The sequence below is a fragment of the Staurois parvus genome, unplaced genomic scaffold (genome assembly GCF_062004578.1).
Source record: "Staurois parvus isolate SC_StPar_1 unplaced genomic scaffold, SC_StPar_1.0 ptg003737l, whole genome shotgun sequence".
Lineage (NCBI taxonomy): Eukaryota > Metazoa > Chordata > Amphibia > Anura > Ranidae > Staurois > Staurois parvus.
In genome coordinates this window covers 1-20,710 of record NW_028321533.1, presented here as the reverse complement: position 1 = coordinate 20,710, position 20,710 = coordinate 1, and the positions used below count along the sequence as shown (strand labels likewise).

Below are 20,710 nucleotides of genomic sequence, written 5' to 3'. Positions count from 1 at the left end.
ACCTGGGGGCCAACTCCAGGAAACGTCTGACCTCTGTGATTGCCAACAAGGGATTGGCCACCAAGTACTAAGTCATGTTTTGTGAAGGGGATCAAATCCTTCTTTCCCTCATGAACATGCAGATCCGTCATCATTTGTTAGACGCATTTCTGCTGAATTTGTTGTTGTATTCTGTCTCTCAGTGTTACACGAACATTCCATTGTTAGACCGATCATTTCTGTGTGAGGGGCGAACATTCCATTGTTAGACCGATCATTTCTGTGTGAGGGGCGAACATTCCATTGTTAGACCGATCATTTCTGTGTGAGGGGCGAAAATTCCATTGTTAGACCGATCATTTCTGTGTGAGGGGCGAACATTCCATTGTTAGACCGATCATTTCTGTGTGAGGGGCGAACATTCAGCATCAGCCGGGGAGCAAATACACATTTCCTGCACTGTATGGGGTGAACCTAGCCTAAAACTGGAGAGTGCAGAATCTGGTGCAGCTCTATATAGAAGCCAATCAGCTTCCAGGTTTTATTGCCAAAACTTAATTGAACGAGCTGAAGTCAGAAGCTGATTGGCTCCCATGCACAGCTGCTCCTGACTCCGAGTGCTCCAGTTTTTGTAAATCTACACAGAATATAACCGGATATAACATTTATAGGGGAAGGTGATCCCGGGAATATCCGATTGCCTCTCGGGGGATCAGGAAGGAATTTTTTCCCCTGGAGGAGTTGCAGGAGCTGTTTTTTTTTTTGCCTTCCTCTGGATCAACACTGGGTGTAGGATTATAGCTTTTTTTTTTTTTTTTAATGGTTGAACTGGATGGACTTTTTTTCAGCCAGACTAACTATGTACCCCATTGTCTTCAACTCCGATGAAGGGGAATTGGTGACCCCCCCCAAACTTGTGGGATGCCTTTTATAATGGAACCGGACCCTGACTGTGCTAGGGTATTTCCGTTTCCCTGTCTGAACACCATCCACGGACCCCACCGCTGACCATACAGGACAAGACAGCACCAGACTCTGTTAAGACTGGAAGTGAACTGCTTTATTTTAAGACAAACACAAGATATATACACAGGGCGGGGAAATACAACCAGGGACAGGAAACACATCAGCAGGCCGTCCCATCAGGGGGAAGGGCTGCAGGAACCACCCCCCACCAACCCAAGACACACAATAGAACAATGGGATACACCATGTGGCAGTAGACAATAGGGGAACACATACATCCCATAATAGTTGGACACAATGGGGCAACCAAGTGGCAGTGAACAATGGACAACCCCCCACCCCACCTATACATGTCTGCACAATATCAGGACAGAGCACCCTAACAGGCACAGGGTGACTTACACATAAGAGGGATTTGGGGAGCAGAGACAGGGGTCCCCCCACCCCCAAAAGTCACTCCCGTCACACCTTTGATTTTATTTTTGTTGTCACTTGCGGAAATAATAAAAACTTTGGATTTTCTTTTTTGTCCCTCATTTCGATGAATGATCTGTACGGCCCCCTGGGGGGGGGGGGTAATATCTTTCTATATATTTAGCATTGGTAGTTTGCAGAGTTTAGAATGGGCAGCAACCAATCAGAGATCAGGCATGCAGGATTTTGGTCGCTGTAGGATTCTGACCGTCTCTCTTTGCTGTGCTGACCAATCCCTGTGGAGCCCTGGATGTGTCGCATATAATGCCATTGTCTGATTGCAGGTCCTGATGAGACAAGGCTACGACGCTGCCTGCGATATCTGGAGCCTCGGAGTGCTGCTTTATACTATGCTGGCCGGGTAAGATCACTCTGTTCTAAACCTGAGCCAACTGTGGCCCCTGGACCGCATCTGGCCCTGTCCAGGCCTCAGTGCCTTCACTGTCAGCATGCTTGTCTGAACCTGTCACTAAGGAAGCTGACTGACGTCCTCGAGGAGAGGTGCTGGAACTGGAAGGAGAGAGCCTAAAGGAGCTGATTGGGTACAGCGGGGGAGGCTAGGTTCTTCCCCCGCTGTACCCAATCAGCTGCTCAGGCTCACTTCCAGTACCCCGCCAAGTCCTTCCTGTGCCAGCGCCTGCACCCTACAAACCCCCGGGAGCCATTCTCCAGTCCAGGTCAGTCCCGGCTGTACCTGTGTCAGGTTCAGGGGTGGACTGACCATTCAGAAGCTGGGGCAGTGCCCGAGGGCCCAGGGTCAGTAGGGGGCCCCATGAGATGCCCCTGGTACCTTTCATAGGCTTTTTTGGGTGTGGTTTGAGTTTGGGCAAAGACACAGGGGGCCCATGATCCCCTATTGCCCGGGGACCCCATGAGTTGTCAGTACGCCCCTGGTCAGGTTCTATCCTTCCAGTCGCAGTTCTTTTCAGCAAGGCAGTAAGGTGTTCTATTGCCTCCACACCACCTGATATAACCCTGTAATGCCACACCGCTGCTCCCCAATCCTGTACATTGCACGCGTTTGTGGCGCCATTGAACTCAGTTGACAAGCGGTGCTGCTTGTCAAACTTTGCACCCCGGGTTAAAAATGCTGCATGCAGCATGTGAACATCTCCATCCTGCGTTTTTTTTACAGTTTAGGTGGGCAGCCGGGGGGGGGGGGAGGGGGTGCTAAATCCAAGGCTCGTCCACCTGTTTCTACCCCCCCCCCAACAGACTTATTTCATGAGCTGTTTTACTTATTATTCCTAGCGCCAGGTGTTTGTTTTCTATCCGTTTATGTACTTACAGATCTTCCCGGGTCCAAATTTAACCACTTCCCGTCCGCCCATGTACATAAACGGCCGGACGGTGGCAGTGCAGGAGCGGGTGGCTGTTTATAAACGTCCTCCCGCTTCCCTGCCTGTGCACACTCCCCTCTGACATCATTGCTTACTACGTGTGAAATCTGTGAATGATCACAGAGATCACATGGTACAGGGCCATTCACAACAGTCTTGTACCATATGACAAGCTGTGACCAATCACAGCTCACACAGTATTTCTCAATGGCTGCAGGAATGCAGAGAGAAGGAGAAATGATTCCTCTTACAGCCTTTATGGGTATAAAAGCAATCAGTGTAAAAAAAAAAATCTTCATCACCCCCCACAAGTAGTACAGAGTCACCATGGTGACCCCACACTGCTAGGGTGACAGTATGTAAAAAAAAAAAAAAAAAACAAATAATATTAAAAAAAAATAAAAATGTAAAACATTTTTTTTTAAAATTATCATTTTTGGTTATAAACGAATTTGGGTTAATTTTTTTTTTACTACAAAGCTGAATACATTTTGGCCAAGATTTATGTAGAAAGATTATTTATTTGCAACATTTTATAAGAAAAACACTTTTTTTTTCAACATTTTTGGACTTTTTCATTTATATAGCAAAAAAATAAAACTCCCAGCGGTGAATAAATACCACCAAAATAAAGCTTTATCTGTCTCAAAAAAATGCTAAAAACGAAGGGGGGGAAAGTGTCCGGACTGGAACGGGGGGGGGAAAGTGTCCGGACTGGAAGGGGGGGGGGAGTGTCCGGACTGGAAGGGGGGAAAGTGTCCGGACTGGAAGGGGGGGGGGAGTGTCCGGACAGGAAGGGGGGGAAGTGTCCGGACTGGAAGGGGGGGGAAGTGTCCGGACAGGAAGGGGGGGAAAGTGTCCGGACAGGAAGGGGGGGAAAGTGTCCGGACAGGAAGGGGGGGGAAAGTGTCCGGACAGGAAGGGGGGGGGGAAAAGTGTCCGCACTGGAAGGGGGGGAAAGTGTCCGGACTGGAACGGGGGGTAAAAGTGTCCAGACTGGAAGGGGGGGTGGAGTGTCCAGACTGGAAGGTGGGGGGAGTGTCCGGACTGGAAGGGGGGTGGGGAGTGTCCGGACTGGAAGGGGGGGGGGGGGAGTGTCCGGACTGGAAGGGGGGGGGAGTGTCCGGACTGGAAGGGGGGAAAGTGTCCGGACTGGAAGGGGGGGGAAGTGTCCGGACAGGAAGGGGGGGGAAGTGTCCGGACAGGAAGGGGGGGGAAAGTGTCCGGACAGGAAGGGGGGGGAAAGTGTCCGGACAGGAAGGGGGGGGAAAGTGTCCGGACAGGAAGGGGGGGGGGAAAGTGTCCGCACTGGAAGGGGGGGAAAGTGTCTGGACTGGAAAGGGGGGAAAGTGTCCGGACTGGAAGGGGGGGAAAGTGTCCGGACTGGAAGGGGGAGAAAGTGTCCGGACTGGAAGGGGGGGGAAAGTGTCCGGACTGGAAGGGGGGGGAAGTGTCCGGACTGGAAGGGGGTGAAAGTGTCCGGACTGGAAGGGGGTGAAAGTGTCCGGACTGGAAGGGGGGGGAAAGTGTCCGGACTGGAAGGGGGGGGAAAGTGTCCGGACTGGAAGGGGGGGAAAGTGTCTGCACTGGAAGGGGGGGGGGGGAAAGTGTCCGCACTGGAAGGGGGGGAAAGTGTCCGCACTGGAAGGGGGGGGAAAGTGTCCGCACTGGAAGGGGGGGGAAAGTGTCCGCACTGGAAGGGGGGGGAAAGTGTCCGCACTGGAAGGGGGGAAAGAGTCCGGACTGGAAGGGGGGAAAGTATCCGGACTGGAAGGGGGTGAAAGTGTCCGGACTGGAAGGGGGGGGGAAAGTGTCCGGACTGGAAGGGGGGGAAAGTGTCCGCACTGGAAGGGGGGGAAGTGTCCGCACTGGAAGGGGGGGGAAATGTCCGCACTGGAAGGGGGGGAAAGTGTCCGCACTGGAAGGGGGGGAAAGTGTCCGGACCGAGGAGCGTACAATCTAAGGTCCCTAACTCACATCCGTACATACTAGGGACAATTTAGAAAGGATCCACTTGACCTACCAGCATGCCTTTAGACAGTGGAAGGAAACCAGAGTACCTGGAGGAAACCTACGCAGGCACAGGGAGAACATGCAAACTCCAGGCAGGTGGTGCCATGGTTGGGCTTCGAACTGACGGCCCCAGTACTGCCAGGCGGAGGTGATAACTTTTTAGCTGCTGTGCTGCCATATACAGTTCTTGCTGCATCCAAGGGCAGGTGGGGGAGGGGGGGGTTCTTGAACCCTGTCCCCAACTGATGAAAATAGAAACATTCCACGTGTGGTGGGAATCTCTCATATGTCATTGGATGTAACATTCCCCGTCATGTGACTCTTCTCCTCTTCAAGGTACACGCCGTTTGCCAACGGGCCGAACGACACGCCGGAGGAAATCTTACTGCGAATAGGAAGCGGGAACTTTTCACTGAGCGGAGGCAACTGGGACACCGTGTCTGACGCGGCAAAGGTAGGCGGAGCTCTGCTTCTCCTCCAATCACTGGACTTCTGACGACTATTTTTTTTTTTTCTTTTAAAGGGGAGCTATGATGGTTTTGGGGGTTCGTTTTATCTGTGTAAATTATGTCTTTATCAAATAAACATTTATTACAGAGTGTCCGACACTCAGCCCAGAGAGCAGTCTGACTTTCTAAGGGATCCTAACACTGCCTGCTTGTTGGCTGCCTGTGTATAACTGACTAGCGCTGGTGGGCATTCTTTTTAGATTCTGCCTGTAACTGTCATGCAGAGTCTGGCCATTAAAGGCTTTGTGACCGGCTCTGCCTGCAGTTCAGTAGGACCTCCATAGGAGACGCTACGTCAAAAGAGGCGCAAATGCAGCATCTGAACTGCCTGGGATGCTGCTACAGATGAAATGTAATGTGCGCAAATAATACCTCCCCCACCTAAATATATACATTGTATACAGTCTGGGGGAGGGGGGACTCACTTCTGGGAGATACTGTGTGTGTGTATATATATATACAGGTGAAACTGGAACAATGAGAATCTGGTGCATTCATTCATTCATTCATTCATTCATTGATTTCAGTGCAGCAACTTAAAAGGTGACACTAATATATGAGACTCATTCCATGCAAAGCAAGATAGTTCCAGCCGTGATTTGTCATCATTGTGATGATTATGGCTTACAGCTCATGAAAACCCCAAATCCACAATCTCAGAAAATGAGAATATTCCATGCAATCAATAAAACACGGATTGTACATAGAACAATATCGCACCTCTGAGAAGTAGAAGCTGCATATGTACTCAGTACTTGGTTGGGGCCCCTTTTGCAGCAATTACTGCCTCAATGCGGCGTGGCATGGAAGCTATCAGCCTGTGGCACTGCTGAGGTGTTATGGAAGACCAGGATGCTTCAATAGCGGCCTTCAGCTCTTCTGCATTGTTCGGTCTCATGTCTCTCATCTTTCTCTTGGCAATGCCCCATAGATTCTCTATGGGGTTCAGGTCAGGCCAGTTTGCTGGCCAATCAAGCACAGTAATCCCACGGTCATTGAACCAGGTTTTGGTGCTTTTGGCAGTGTGGGCGGAGCCAAGTCCTGCTGGAAAATGAAGTCAGCGTCCCCATAAAGCTGGTCTGTGGAAGGAAGCAGGAAGTGCTCCAAAATCTCCTGGTAGACGGCTGCGGTGACCCTGGACTTAATGAAGCACAGAGGACCAACACCAGCAGATGACATGGCTCCCCAAATCAACACAGACTGTGGAAACTTCACACTGGACTTCAAGCATCTTGCAGTGTGTGCCTCTCCATTCTTCCTCCATACTCGGGGTCCTTGTGCCTCTCCATTCTTCCTCCATACTCGGGGTCCTTGTGCCTCTCCATTCTTCCTCCATACTCGGGGTCCTTGGGCCTCTCCATTCTTCCTCCATACTCGGGGTCCTTGGGCCTCTCCATTCTTCCTCCATATTTGGGGTCCTTGGGCCTCTCCATTCTTCCTCCATACTCGGGGTCCTTGGGCCTCTCCATTCTTCCTCCATACTCGGGGTCCTTGGGCCTCTCCATTCTTCCTCCATACTCGGGGTCCTTGGGCCTCTCCATTATTCCTCCATACTCGGGGTCCTTGGGCCTCTCCATTCTTCCTCCATACTCGGGGTCCTTGGGCCTCTCCATTCTTCCTCCATACTCGGGGTCCTTGGGCCTCTCCATTATTCCTCCATACTCGGGGCCCTTGGGCCTCTCCATTCTTCCTCCATACTCGGGGTCCTTGTGCCTCTCCATTCTTCCTCCATACTCGGGGCCCTTGGGCCTCTCCATTCTTCCTCCATACTCGGGGATCCATGGGCCTCTCCATTCTTCCTCCATACTCGGGGTCCTTGGGCCTCTCCATTCTTCCTCCATACTCGGGGTCCTTGGGCCTCTCCATTCTTCCTCCATACTCGGGGTCCTTGGGTCTCTCCATTCTTCCTCCATACTCGGGGTCCTTGGTTTCCAAATGAGATGCAAAAGTTGCTCTCATCAGAAAAGAGGACTTTGGACCCCTGAGCAGCAGACCAGGTCTGTTTTTCTTTAGCCCAGGTAAGACGCTTCTGACATTGTTTGTTGTTCAGGAGCGGCTTGACAAGAGGAATACGACATTTGAAGCCCATGTCCAGGATCCGTCTGTGTGTGGTTGCTCTTGATGCACTGACTCCAGCCTCAGTCCACTCCTTGTGAAAGTCCCCAACGCTTTTGAATGGCCTTTTCCTGCCAATCCTCTCCAGGCTGCGGTCATCCCTGCTGCTTGTGCACCTTTTTCTTCCACACTTTTCCCTTCCACATAACTTTCTATTAATGTGCTTTGATATGGCACTTTGGGAACATCCAACTTCTTCTGCAATTCCCTTTTGAGGCTTTCCCTCCTTATGGAGGGTGTCAATGATGGTGTCAGGTCAGCAGTCTTTCCCATGATTGGGATTCCTACTGAACCAGACTGAGAGACCATTTAAGGCTCAGGAACCCTTTGCAGGTGTTATGGCTGAATGAGCTGATTAGAGTGGGACACTTTGAGCCGAGATTATTCCACCTTTTCACAATATTCTCATTTTCTGAGATTGTGGATTTGGGGTTTTCATGAGCTGTAAGCCATAATCATCACAATGATGACAAATCACGGCTGGAACTATCTTGCTTTGCATGGAATGAGTCTCATATATTAGTGTCACCTTTTAAGTTGCTGCACTGAAATCAATGAATGTTTGCACCAGATTCTCATTTTGTGAATTTCACCTGTATATTGTATACAGTCCGGGGGAGGGGGGACTCACTTCTAGGAGATATATATATATATATTGTATACAGTCCGGGGGAGGGGGGGACTCAATTCTGGAAGATATTGTATAACCCCCCCACTGATGTACATGTATTTAAAATGTTTAATGAAACCATTTTGTATCCAAGTGATATGTCATCACTAGGTCCCATCTGATGGTCTTTGCCTCACAGTAAGGTCGAGTTTAGTGTGAGAGGCTGGCTGTCTCCAGTAAATGACACAGCAACCTTCTTTTGGATCTTGTTTCGGGAGCTTTATATAAAAGAACACATCCCAGGCAACCTTTTAGATGTGCATGCTCCTCCCTGATTGCCCCTGGTTGCTACAGACGCTAGTTGTGCAATCTGCTGATCAATTACATGATTATATTGTAATGGACTGTAATCAAGAAACTGATCAGAAAACTGGGCAGGTAAACTTTGAACACCCAGTAGGCAGTAGTGGCACCCAGTGGCCATACACATCTAAAGGGATGCTGAGGATGTGTTCTTTCATATTCTCCCAAACAAGTAGGTCCCTGATGGGTGTACCTGTGTGAATCCTCCTTTATTGCTCGGTGGAATATGATGATGCTGTGTGAATAAGATATCAGTGATAAAGCGGTCATGCTGTAGACATGTCTTTATTTCTCCCTCCTGATGATTGCAGGATGTGCTCTCTCACATGCTCCATGTTGATCCTCATCAGCGATACACGGCAGAGAAGGTATTAAAGCATTCCTGGATAGCTTGCAGAGACCAGCTCCCTCTATACCAGCTCAACCGGCACGATGCACCTCACCTGGTCAAGGTAACGGCCGGCGCTCATTGCTGTGAATCCTGGGAGAAGATACATTCATCCCATCATAGAGAGTATCATGCTGCAGCGGGTCACACGGAGCGAGCGCAGGGCGCTTTGCTGCAGCTTTGTTCTATTTTTGGTTTTCTAGTTTTGGATGGAGTGGGACAATGTTAGAAGCTCCGTCTGTGTCCCCAATGGGGGAACTTCATCCCCATTGCTGTGTGATGTCCAGGACAGGAGGTGAGGGGACCCCAAAAAAGGGACACAGACTATATATAACATAGCCGAGGTTCTACATTTTCTGCTCTCCATCCACAACGAACAAAAAAAAGACTTTGGCTGATGGTTCACTTTAGGAATTTTTATCTTTTGTACAAGTTAGTGTGTCACCAATATCTCCTGCCTCTCCTCTGTTCCATGATGTCTCCTGCCTGTCCTCTGTTCCATGATGTCTCCTGCCTCTCCTCTGTTCCATGATGTCTCCTGCCTCTCCTCTGTTCCATGATGTCTCCTGCCTCTCCTCTGTTCCATGATGTCTCCTGCCTCTCCTCTGTTCCGTGATGTCTCCTGCCTCTCCTCTGTTCCGTGATGTCTCCTGCCTCTCCTCTGTTCCGTGATGTCTCCTGCCTCTCCTCTGTTCCGTGATGTCTCCTGCCTGTCCTCTGTTCCATGATGTCTCCTGCCTCTCGTCTGTTCCATGATGTCTCCTGCCTCTCCTCTGTTCCATGATGTCTCCTGCCTGTCCTCTGTTCCATGATGTCTCCTGCCTGTCCTCTGTTCCATGATGTCTCCTGCCTCTCCTCTGTTCCATGATGTCTCCTGCCTCTCCTCTGCTCCATGATGTCTCCTGCCTCTCCTCTGTTCTATGATGTCTCTTGCCTCTCCTCTGTTCCATGATGTCTCCTGCCTCTCCTCTGTTCCATGATGTCTCCTGCCTCTCCTCTGTTCCGTGATGTCTCCTGCCTCTCCTCTGTTCCATGATGTCTCCTGCCTCTCCTCTGTTCCATGATGTCTCCTGCCTCTCCTCTGTTCCATGATGTCTCCTGCCTCTCCTCTGTTCCATGATGTCTCCTGCCTCTCCTCTGTTCTATGATGTCTCCTGCCTCTCCTCTGTTTAATGAAGTCTCCTGCCTCTCCTCTGTTCCATGATGTCTCCTGCCTCTCCTCTGTTCCATGATGTCTACTGCCTCTCCTCTGTTCCGTGAAGTCTCCTGCCTCTCCTCTGTTCCGTGATGTCTCCTGCCTCACCTCTGTTCCATGATGTCTCCTGCCTCTCCTCTGTTCCATGATGTCTCCTGCCTCTCCTCTGTTCCATGATGTCTCCTGCCTCTCCTCTGTTCCATGATGTCTCCTGCCTTTCCTCTGTTCCATGATGTCTCCTGCCTCTCCTCTGTTCCATGATGTCTCCTGCCTCTCCTCTGTTCCATGATGTCTCCTGCCTCACCTCTGTTCCATGATGTCTCCTGCCTCTCCTCTGTTCTATGATGTCTCCTGCCTCTCCTCTGTTCCATGATGTCTCCTGCCTCTCCTCTGTTCTATGATGTCTCCTGCCTCTCCTCTGTTCTATCATGTCTCCTGCCTCTCCTCTGTTCCATGATGTCTCCTGCCTCTCCTCTGTTCCATGATGTCTCCTGCCTCTCCTCTGTTCCATGATGTCTCCTGCCTCTCCTCTGTTCCATGATGTCTCCTGCCTCTCCTCTGTTCCATGATGTCTCCTGCCTCTCCTCTGTTCTATGATGTCTCCTGCCTCTCCTCTGTTTTGTGAAGTCTCCTGCCTCTCCTCTGTTCCATGATGTCTCCTGCCTCTCCTCTGTTCCATGATGTCTCCTGCCTCTCCTCTGTTCCGTGATGTCTACTGCCTCTCCTCTGTTCCATGAAGTCTCCTGCCTCTCCTCTGTTCCGTGATGTCTCCTGCCTCTCCTCTGTTCTATGATGTCTCCTGCCTCACCTCTGTTCCATGATGTCTCCTGCCTCTCCTCTGTTTAATGAAGTCTCCTGCCTCTCCTCTGTTCCATGATGTCTCCTGCCTCTCCTCTGTTCCATGATGTCTACTGCCTCTCCTCTGTTCCGTGAAGTCTCCTGCCTCTCCTCTGTTCCGTGATGTCTCCTGCCTCTCCTCTGTTCCATGATGTCTCCTGCCTCACCTCTGTTCCATGATGTCTCCTGCCTCTCCTCTGTTCCATGATGTCTCCTGCCTCACCTCTGTTCCATGATGTCTCCTGCCTCTCCTCTGTTCCATGATGTCTCCTGCCTTTCCTCTGTTCCATGATGTCTCCTGCCTCTCCTCTGTTCCATGATGTCTCCTGCCTCTCCTCTGTTCCATGATGTCTCCTGCCTCACCTCTGTTCCATGATGTCTCCTGCCTCTCCTCTGTTCTATGATGTCTCCTGCCTCTCCTCTGTTCCATGATGTCTCCTGCCTCTCCTCTGTTCTATCATGTCTCCTGCCTCTCCTCTGTTCTATCATGTCTCCTGCCTCTCCTCTGTTCCATGATGTCTCCTGCCTCTCCTCTGTTCCATGATGTCTCCTGCCTCTCCTCTGTTCCATGATGTCTCCTGCCTCTCCTCTGTTCCATGATGTCTCCTGCCTCTCCTCTGTTCCATGATGTCTCCTGCCTCTCCTCTGTTCCATGATGTCTCCTGCCTCTCCTCTGTTCCATGATGTCTCCTGCCTCTCCTATGTTCCATGATGTCTCCTGCCTCTCCTCTGTTCTATGATGTCTCCTGCCTCTCCTCTGTTTCGTGAAGTCTCCTGCCTCTCCTCTGTTCCGTGATGTCTCCTGCCTCTCCTCTGTTCCGTGATGTCTCCTGCCTCTCCTCTGTTCCGTGATGTCTACTGCCTCTCCTCTGTTCCGTGATGTCTCCTGCCTCTCCTCTGTTCTATGATGTCTCCTGCCTCTCCTCTGTTCTATGATGTCTCCTGCCTCTCCTCTGTTCTATGATGTCTCCTGCCTCACCTCTGTTCCATGATGTCTCCTGCCTCTCCTCTGTTCTATGATGTCTCCTGCCTCTCCTCTGTTCCATGATGTCTCCTGCCTCTCCTCTGTTCTATGATGTCTCCTGCCTCTCCTCTGTTCCATGATGTCTCCTGCCTCACCTCTGTTCCATGATGTCTCCTGCCTCTCCTCTGTTCTATGATGTCTCCTGCCTCTCCTCTGTTCCATGATGTCTCCTGCCTCTCCTCTGTTCTATGATGTCTCCTGCCTCTCCTCTGTTCTATGATGTCTCCTGCCTCTCCTCTGTTCTATGATGTCTCCTGCCTCTCCTCTGTTCCATGATGTCTCCTGCCTCTCCTCTGTTCCATGATGTCTCCTGCCTCTCCTCTGTTCCATGATGTCTCCTGCCTCTCCTCTGTTCCATGATGTCTCCTGCCTCTCCTCTGTTCCATGATGTCTCCTGCCTCTCCTCTGTTCCATGATGTCTCCTGCCTCTCCTCTGTTCCATGATGTCTCCTGCCTCTCCTCTGTTCCATGATGTCTCCTGCCTCTCCTCTGTTCCATGATGTCTCCTGCCTCTCCTCTGTTCCATGATGTCTCCTGCCTCTCCTCTGTTCCATGATGTCTCCTGCCTCTCCTCTGTTCCATGATGTCTCCTGCCTCTCCTCTGTTCCATGATGTCTCCTGCCTCTCCTCTGTTCCATGATGTCTCCTGCCTCTCCTCTGTTCCATGATGTCTCCTGCCTCTCCTCTGCTCCATGATGTCTCCTGCCTCTCCTCTGTTCTATGATGTCTCCTGCCTCTCCTCTGTTCCATGATGTCTCCTGCCTCTCCTCTGTTCCATGATGTCTCCTGCCTCTCCTCTGTTCCATGATGTCTCCTGCCTCTCCTCTGTTCCATGATGTCTCCTGCCTCTCCTATGTTCCATGATGTCTCCTGCCTCTCCTCTGTTCTATGATGTCTCCTGCCTCTCCTCTGTTCCGTGATGTCTCCTGCCTCTCCTCTGTTCCGTGATGTCTCCTGCCTCTCCTCTGTTCCATGATGTCTCCTGCCTCACCTCTGTTCCATGATGTCTCCTGCCTCTCCTCTGTTCTATGATGTCTCCTGCCTCTCCTCTGTTCCATGATGTCTCCTGCCTCTCCTCTGTTCTATGATGTCTCCTGCCTCTCCTCTGTTCTATGATGTCTCCTGCCTCTCCTCTGTTCCATGATGCCTCCTGCCTCTCCTCTGTTCCATGATGTCTCCTGCCTCTCCTCTGTTCCATGATGTCTCCTGCCTCCCTGCCTCTCCTCTGTTCCATGATGTCTCCTGCCTCCCTGCCTCTCCTCTGTTCTATGATGTCTCCTGCCTCTCCTCTGTTCTATGATGTCTCCTGCCTCTCCTCTGTTCCATGATGTCTCCTGCCTCTCCTCTGTTCCATGATGCCTCCTGCCTCTCCTCTGTTCCATGATGTCTCCTGCCTCTCCTCTGTTCCATGATGTCTCCTGCCTCTCCTCTGTTCCATGATGTCTCCTGCCTCCCTGCCTCTCCTCTGTTCCATGATGTCTCCTGCCTCTCCTCTGTTCTATGATGTCTCCTGCCTCTCCTCTGTTCCACGATGTCTCCTGCCTCTCCTCTGTTCTATGATGTCTCCTGCCTCTCCTCTGTTCCATGATGTCTCCTGCCTCTTTTCTGTTCCATGATGTCTCCTGCCTCTTTTCTGTTCCATGATGTCTCCTGCCTCTCCTCTGTTCCATGATGTCTCCTGCCTCTCCTCTGTTCCATGATGTCTCCTGCCTCTCCTCTGTTCTATGATGTCTCCTGCCTCTCCTCTGTTCCATGATGTCTCCTGCCTCTCCTCTGTTCTATGATGTCTCCTGCCTCTCCTCTGTTCTATGATGTCTCCTGCCTCTCCTCTGTTCCATGATGTCTCCTGCCTCTCCTCTGTTCCATGATGTCTCCTGCCTCTCCTCTGTTCCATGATGTCTCCTGCCTCTCCTCTGTTCCATGATGTCTCCTGCCTCTCCTCTGTTCCATGATGTCTCCTGCCTCTCCTCTGTTCCATGATGTCTCCTGCCTCTCCTCTGTTCCACGATGTCTCCTGCCTCTCCTCTGTTCTATGATGTCTCCTGCCTCTCCTCTGTTCTATGATGTCTCCTGCCTCTCCTCTGTTCTATGATGTCTCCTGCCTCTCCTCTGTTCTATGATGTCTCCTGCCTCTCCTCTGTTCCATGATGTCTCCTGCCTCTCCTCTGTTCCATGATGTCTCCTGCCTCTCCTCTGTTCCATGATGTCTCCTGCCTCTCCTCTGTTCCATGATGTCTCCTGCCTCTCCTCTGTTCCATGATGTCTCCTGCCTCTCCTCTGTTCCACGATGTCTCCTGCCTCTCCTCTGTTCTACGATGTCTCCTGCCTCTCCTCTGTTCTACGATGTCTCCTGCCTCTCCTCTGTTCTATGATGTCTCCTGCCTCTCCTCTGTTCCATGAGGTCTCCTGCCTCTCCTCTGTTCCATGATGTCTCCTGCCTCTCCTCTGTTCTATGATGTCTCCTGCCTCTCCTCTGTTCCATTATGTCTCCTGCCTCTCCTCTGTTGCATGATGTCTCCTGCCTCTCCTCTGTTCTATGATGTCTCCTGCCTCTCCTCTGTTGCATGATGTCTCCTGCCTCTCTGTTCTATGATGTCTCCTGCTTCTTCTCTTTTCCATGATGTCTCCTGCCTCTCCTCTGTTCCATGATGTCTCCTGCCTCTCCTCTGTTCTATGATGTCTCCTGCCTCTCCTCTGTTCCATGATGTCTCCTGCCTCTCCTCTGTTCTATGATGTCTCCTGCCTCTCCTCTGTTGCATGATGTCTCCTGCCTCTCTGTTCTATGATGTCTCCTGCTTCTCCTCTTTTCCATGATGTCTCCTGCCTCTCGTCTGTTCCATGAAGTCTCCTGCCTCTCCTCTGTTCCATGATGTCTCCTGCCTCTCCTCTGTTCTATGAGCTCTCCTGCCTCTCCTCTGTTCCATGATGTCTCCTGCCTCTCGTCTGTTCCATGATGTCTCCTGCCTCTCCTCTGTTCCATGATGTCTCCTGCCTCTCCTCTGTTCCATGATGTCTCCTGTCTCTCCTCTGTTCCATGATGTCTCCTGCCTCTCCTCTGTTCCGTGATGTCTCCTGCCTCTCCTCTGTTCCGTGATGTCTCCTGCCTCACCTCTGTTCCATGATGTCTCCTGCCTCTCCTCTGTTCTATGATGTCTCCTGCCTCTCCTCTGTTCTATGATGTCTCCTGCCTCTCCTCTGTTCTATGATGTCTCCTGCCTCTCCTCTGTTCCATGATGTCTCCTGCCTCTCCTCTGTTCCATGATGTCTCCTGCCTCTCCTCTGTTCCACGATGTCTCCTGCCTCTCCTCTGTTCCACGATGTCTCCTGCCTCTCCTCTGTTCCACGATGTCTCCTGCCTCTCCTCTGTTCTATGATGTCTCCTGCCTCTCCTCTGTTCCATGATGTCTCCTGCCTCTCCTCTGTTCTATGATGTCTCCTGCCTCTCCTCTGTTCTATGATGTCTCCTGCCTCTCCTCTGTTCCATGATGCCTCCTGCCTCTCGTCTGTTCCATGATGTCTCCTGCCTCTCCTCTGTTCCATGATGTCTCCTGCCTCTCCTCTGTTCTATGAGCTCTCCTGCCTCTCCTCTGTTCCATGATGTCTCCTGCCTCTCCTCTGTTCCATGATGTCTCCTGCCTGTCCTCTGTTCCATGATGTCTCCTGCCTCTCCTCTGTTCTATGATGTCTCCTGCCTCTCCTCTGTTCCATGATGTCTCCTGCCTCTCCTCTGTTCCATGATGTCTCCTGCCTCTCCTCTGTTCTATGATGTCTCCTGCCTCTCCTCTGTTCCATGATGTCTCCTGCCTCTCCTCTGTTCTATGATGTCTCCTGCCTCTCCTCTGTTCTATGATGTCTCCTGCCTCTCCTCTCTTCTATGAGCTCTCCTGCCTCTCCTCTGTTCCATGATGTCTCCTGCCTCTCGTCTGTTCCATGATGTCTCCTGCCTCTCCTTTGTTCCATGATGTCTCCTGCCTCTCCTCTGTTCCATGATGTCTCCTGCCTCTCCTCTGTTCTATGAGCTCTCCTGCCTCTCCTCTGTTCTATGAGCTCTCCTGCCTCTCCTCTGTTCCATGATGTCTCCTGCCTCTCCTCTGTTCCATGATGTCTCCTGCCTCTCCTCTGTTCCATGATGTCTCCTGCCTCTCCTCTGTTCCATGATGTCTCCTGCCTCTCCTCTGTTCCATGATGTCTCCTGCCTCTCCTCTGTTCTATGATGTCTCCTGCCTCTCCTCTGTGCTATGATGTCTCCTGCCTCTCCTCTGTTCCATGATGTCTCCTGCCTCTCCTCTGTTCTATGATGTCTCCTGCCTCTCCTCTGTTCTATGATGTCTCCTGCCTCTCCTCTGTTCCATGATGTCTCCTGCCTCACCTCTGTTCCATGATGTCTCCTGCCTCTCCTCAGTTCCATGATGTCTCCTGCCTCTCCTCTGTTCCATGATGTCTCCTGCCTCTCCTCTGTTCCATGATGTCTCCTGCCTCTCCTCTGTTCCATGATGTCTCCTGCCTCTCCTCTGTTCCATGATGTCTCCTGCCTCTCCTCTGTTCTATGATGTCTCCTGCCTCTCCTCTGTTCTATGATGTCTCCTGCCTCTCCTCTGTTCCATGATTTCTCCTGCCTCTCCTCTGTTCCATGATGTCTCCTGCCTCTCCTCTGTTCTATTATGTCTCCTGCCTCTCCTCTGTTCCATGATGTCTCCTGCCTCTCCTCTGTTCCATGATGTCTCCTGCCTCTCCTCTGTTCCATGAGCTCTCCTGCCTCTCCTCTGTTCCGTGATGTCTCCTGCCTCTCCTCTGTTCCGTGATGTCTCCTGCCCCTCCTCTGTTCCGTGATGTCTCCTGCCTCTCCTCTGTTCCGTGATGTCTCCTGCCTCTCCTCTGTTCCGTGATGTCTCCTGCCTCTCCTCTGTTCCATGATGTCTCCTGCCTCTCCTCTGTTCCGTGATGTCTCCTGCCTCTCTTCTGTTCCATGAGCTCTCCTGCCTCTCTTCTGTTCCATGATGTCTCCTGCCTCTCCTCTGTTCCATGATGTCTCCTGCCTCTCCTCTGTTCCATGAGCTCTCCTGCCTCTCCTCTGTTCCATGATGTCTCCTGCCTCTCCTCTGTTCCATGATGTCTCCTGCCTCTCCTCTGTTCCATGATGTCTCCTGCCTCTCCTCTGTTCCATGATGTCTCCTGCCTCCCCCCACCCTCTCCCCCCGCGCCCTCTCCCTCCCGCCCTCTCCCCCCCTCTCTCTCCCCCTCGCCCCCCCCCCTCTCTCTCCCCCTTCGCCCCCCCCCCCTCTCTCTCCCCCTTCGCCTTCTTCCCCCCCCCGCGCCCTCCCCCCTGCCCTCTCTCTCCCCCCTGCCCTCTCCCCCGCTCTCTCTCTCTCCCCCCTCTCTCCCCCCCGCCCTCTCTCCCCCCCGCCTTCACCCCCCATCTCTCGCCCCCCCTCCCCCCCGTCCACTCTCTCCCCTCTCTCCCCCCTCCCTCTCTCTCTCCCCCCCCCTCCCTCTCTCTCTCTCTCTCCCCCCTCCCCCCTCTCTCTCCCCCCTCCCTCTCTCTCTCCTTCAGTTTTTCCTCTCTTCGTCTTCTGTCTTTCATTTCCATTTTTTCTCTCCAGGGTGCGATGGCTGCTACATACTCGGCACTGAACCACAAGACATTTCAGCCAATACTCGAGCCCGTGGCGGCCTCCAATCTAGCTCAGCGGCGTAGCATGAAAAAGCGAACGTCGACAGACTTATAGGGGTAACTGTGTCCGCTGAATCCTGGGAAGTCCATGCCGTGGTCTCTCGGAGCGTGGAGTTCCTACATTACTTGAATATCCTGTACATGTCTCTTGTGGAATTCACATGGCGTGAGGTTCATCCTGTGCTCTCCATTCTGTGTTCATTATAAATATCAGGGTACGTCACCGGCTTGCCGGATCTCTGCACCGGAATACGCCTCCTTGTCCAGGTCACCTCCGCTGCGGAGGGCTCACTGTAACGCTGTAGATTCTGCTGCATTTTCATTGGCCGGTCCATCTCCGGAGAGATTTTATATATACCGGAAAATGACTAGAACAAGGATTCCCTCCACTCCTCAACAGCGCTCACTTACCGCTTACTAATCTTCACAACGCATGACCGCCGCCATGTTCTCACAGGATTGTGCGCAACGGCGTGAACATGTCGCCATGGTTGTGTACGTCTCGTGGATGCAGTAGTCTCTAGACCTTTACACGAATGGTCGGGGGAACCAAACTGGGCGTCGTGGCAAAAATTCCTGCGTTTTATCAGAACAAACGTGCTGTAAAGACTCGTCCCCGCCTCCCGCGCGTCGCTGTCTGTGCCTGCCACCATCACCACGGGAGGAGTCGGGGGGGCCACAGACTCATTTTTCTTGGGTTGGGTTGTAAATAATTCTGTTGTATTAAGTTTGTACCTATTGTACACATGTAATCAATATTATTGCTTTTATTTTTATTTTTTTTTCTTTCTTTTTTTATTTTGTTTTCACGGTACCATTGAATAATTTTTACCGGTCAGGTAAAATTTATATTTTTGTAGAAACGATTATTTGAAAAAAAAAAAACCAAAATATAAATTGGGATCCTGGCTCACAGGGAAGGCGGGGGGGTGGGGGGGGTGGCACAAGCCAAATTTTTATCTGTGGTGTAACAAACAACAAAATCTTATGCGTCGTCTCGTAAAGTGTTGGAAAAGTCGTGTCGGTAGAACCGTTTGTGCAGGAGAACGAGTCGGTGTCTTAGTCCCGTGTATTTGTGCAGAATAGTCCAATGATGTATTGGTAGGAAAACGTGGTAGCTGAGGTTCTGCCTGAGTCTTAAAAGCATTCTGGGTAATTATGCCTTCATCCAATCAGAACATAGCTCTGGTCTGGGTGGAACGGATCGGTCGGCTGAGTCCTTTGACTTGTGTAGAAGGTCGCTTGGCTCGTCCGTCCTCCGCTGACTCATCAACGCTCATTGTGTGTTCTGCTTTCATCTTGATGACGTTCGGAGAGTGGGAGGAGCCTCTTTCACCTGTGCGCAGAGGCCTCGTTCTGCGTACTTCAGATGCCTACAGAATGTATTTGAAAATGAAAAGAGCAATAATTAAATTTTACAAAAAATTTCTTCACCCCCCCCAACAATATTAGCCTTCAAAGCTCCAACGTCCATTTTCTTCACGTTATTACGTTGGTTGCACAGCGGACGGCATGGACTGGGGTTCGGCAGCCAATAAGCATGAAGGAACTCCACCGTGAAGTGTATTGGGACGTTTGTTATGTTGAGGTGTAGTTTTGGTGTTTTCTTATCCCAGTTTTGGAGTTGTACTTTCATGTCACTTTTTACGTTGCCCATATCTCGACTAGAACGTTAGAGCCCTGCTTTAATTAGAGTCATTGGGAAGAAGAGAGGAGCTGGGGAGAGGAATTTAAAACCTGGAAAGAGCAGGTTCTGCCACTAGATGGCTCCTGGTCCCAAAGCTGCCATGTTGGGTCACATGACCTATTGCAGCTGTGCATTGTGGGATGAGAACTGTCACCAATAGCCATTGTGTCCCCTGCTCACATGACCCAGAAGTGCGTTATTGAGTTTTTAACACTCCCCCCACTCTACAATTCCCATACAGTACATATTCCAATGTAGTATATGGGCAATAGTATATACAGTAGACCCCTCTATAAATGATGGCCTTCAGGTGTCTTCAGTGAAGGGTAATGGTAATATTCCTCATACAAAGACATTGTAGACAACTGTGATCTTCCAACCTTGTGGTAAGTTGGTGAAGAACCTTTTCTGTTTTACCATGACTGGGCCCCTGTGTACAAAGCCAGTTCCATGAAGACATTTGTTGACCAATTTAGATTAGCTCCAAAAATACATGGGTTGACCAGTTTGAATTAGCTCACTAAAGACCTGGGTTGACCAGTTTGGACCATCTCCAAAAAGATATGGGTTGACCAGTTTGGACCATCTCCAAAAAGATATGGGTTGACCAGTGTGAACCAGCTTCGGAAAGATATGTTTTGACCATTTTAGACCAGCTCCATAAAGACATTGGTTGACCAGTTTGGACCAGCACCATAAAGGACACGGGTTGACCAATTTAGACTAGCTCCAAAAAGATGTGGGTGGACCAGTTTGGACCAGCTCCAAAAAGATACGGGTTGACCAGTTTGGACCAGCACCATAAAGACATGGGTTGACCAATTTAGACTAGTTCCATAAAGATATGGGTTGACCAGTTTGGACCAGCTCCGGAATATCATGGTTTTGTAATGTTGGGTGGAGTTCTACTATTTGGGGTCCTCATAAATAATAGGTTTCACTTGCTTATAGAGGAGGTTGATGTCTAATCAAGAGTTTTGTAAATGCATATTTTTCCGGAGATTCCCCTCTTTTGAAATGTCACATGTATAATTATTTAATTCTTTACTTGGACCTGGAGGAATTATTTATAAGTTTTTGAAAGACAAGGGTTAAACAGTTTGGACCAGCTCCATAAAGACTTGGGTTGACCAATTTGACACAGCTTCATAAAAACTTGAGATAACCAGTTTGGACCAGCTCCATAAAGACATGGGTTGACCAGTCTGGAACAGCTCCATAAAGACAACGTTTGACCATTTTGAACCTGCTCCATAAAGATTTTAGTTGACCAGTGTGGACCAGCTTCATAAAGACATGGGCTGACCAGTTTAGAACAGCTTCATAAAGAAAGTTTCACCAGTCTGAACCAGATCCATAAAGAGGTTTGACTAATTTCAATCAGATCCATAAAGACATGGGTTGAACAGTTTGAACCAGATCCATAAAGACATGGGTTGACCAGTTTCTATGAGATCCATAAAGAAATGGGTTGACCAGTTTGGACTAGATCCATAGACATTGGTTAACCAGTTTGGACCAACTTCATAAAGACATGGC

At 50.7% G+C, this 20,710-nt stretch overlaps 1 protein-coding gene across 1 annotated transcript in view; it reads left to right on the top strand.

The window, feature by feature from the left end:
* Positions 1-18,917, top strand: part of LOC149427463 (ribosomal protein S6 kinase alpha-6) — a 71,115-nt gene extending 52,198 nt beyond the window's left edge. Inside the window, exons 12-15 of the mRNA XM_089668003.1 lie at positions 1,704-1,780; positions 5,109-5,226; positions 8,681-8,821; positions 17,414-18,917. Of these exons, the coding sequence (XP_089524129.1) occupies positions 1,704-1,780; positions 5,109-5,226; positions 8,681-8,821; positions 17,414-17,539 (462 nt within the window). The 3' untranslated portion in view covers positions 17,540-18,917. The remainder of the gene's footprint in view (positions 1-1,703; positions 1,781-5,108; positions 5,227-8,680; positions 8,822-17,413) is intronic.
* The last annotated feature ends 1,793 nt before the right edge of the window (positions 18,918-20,710 follow it).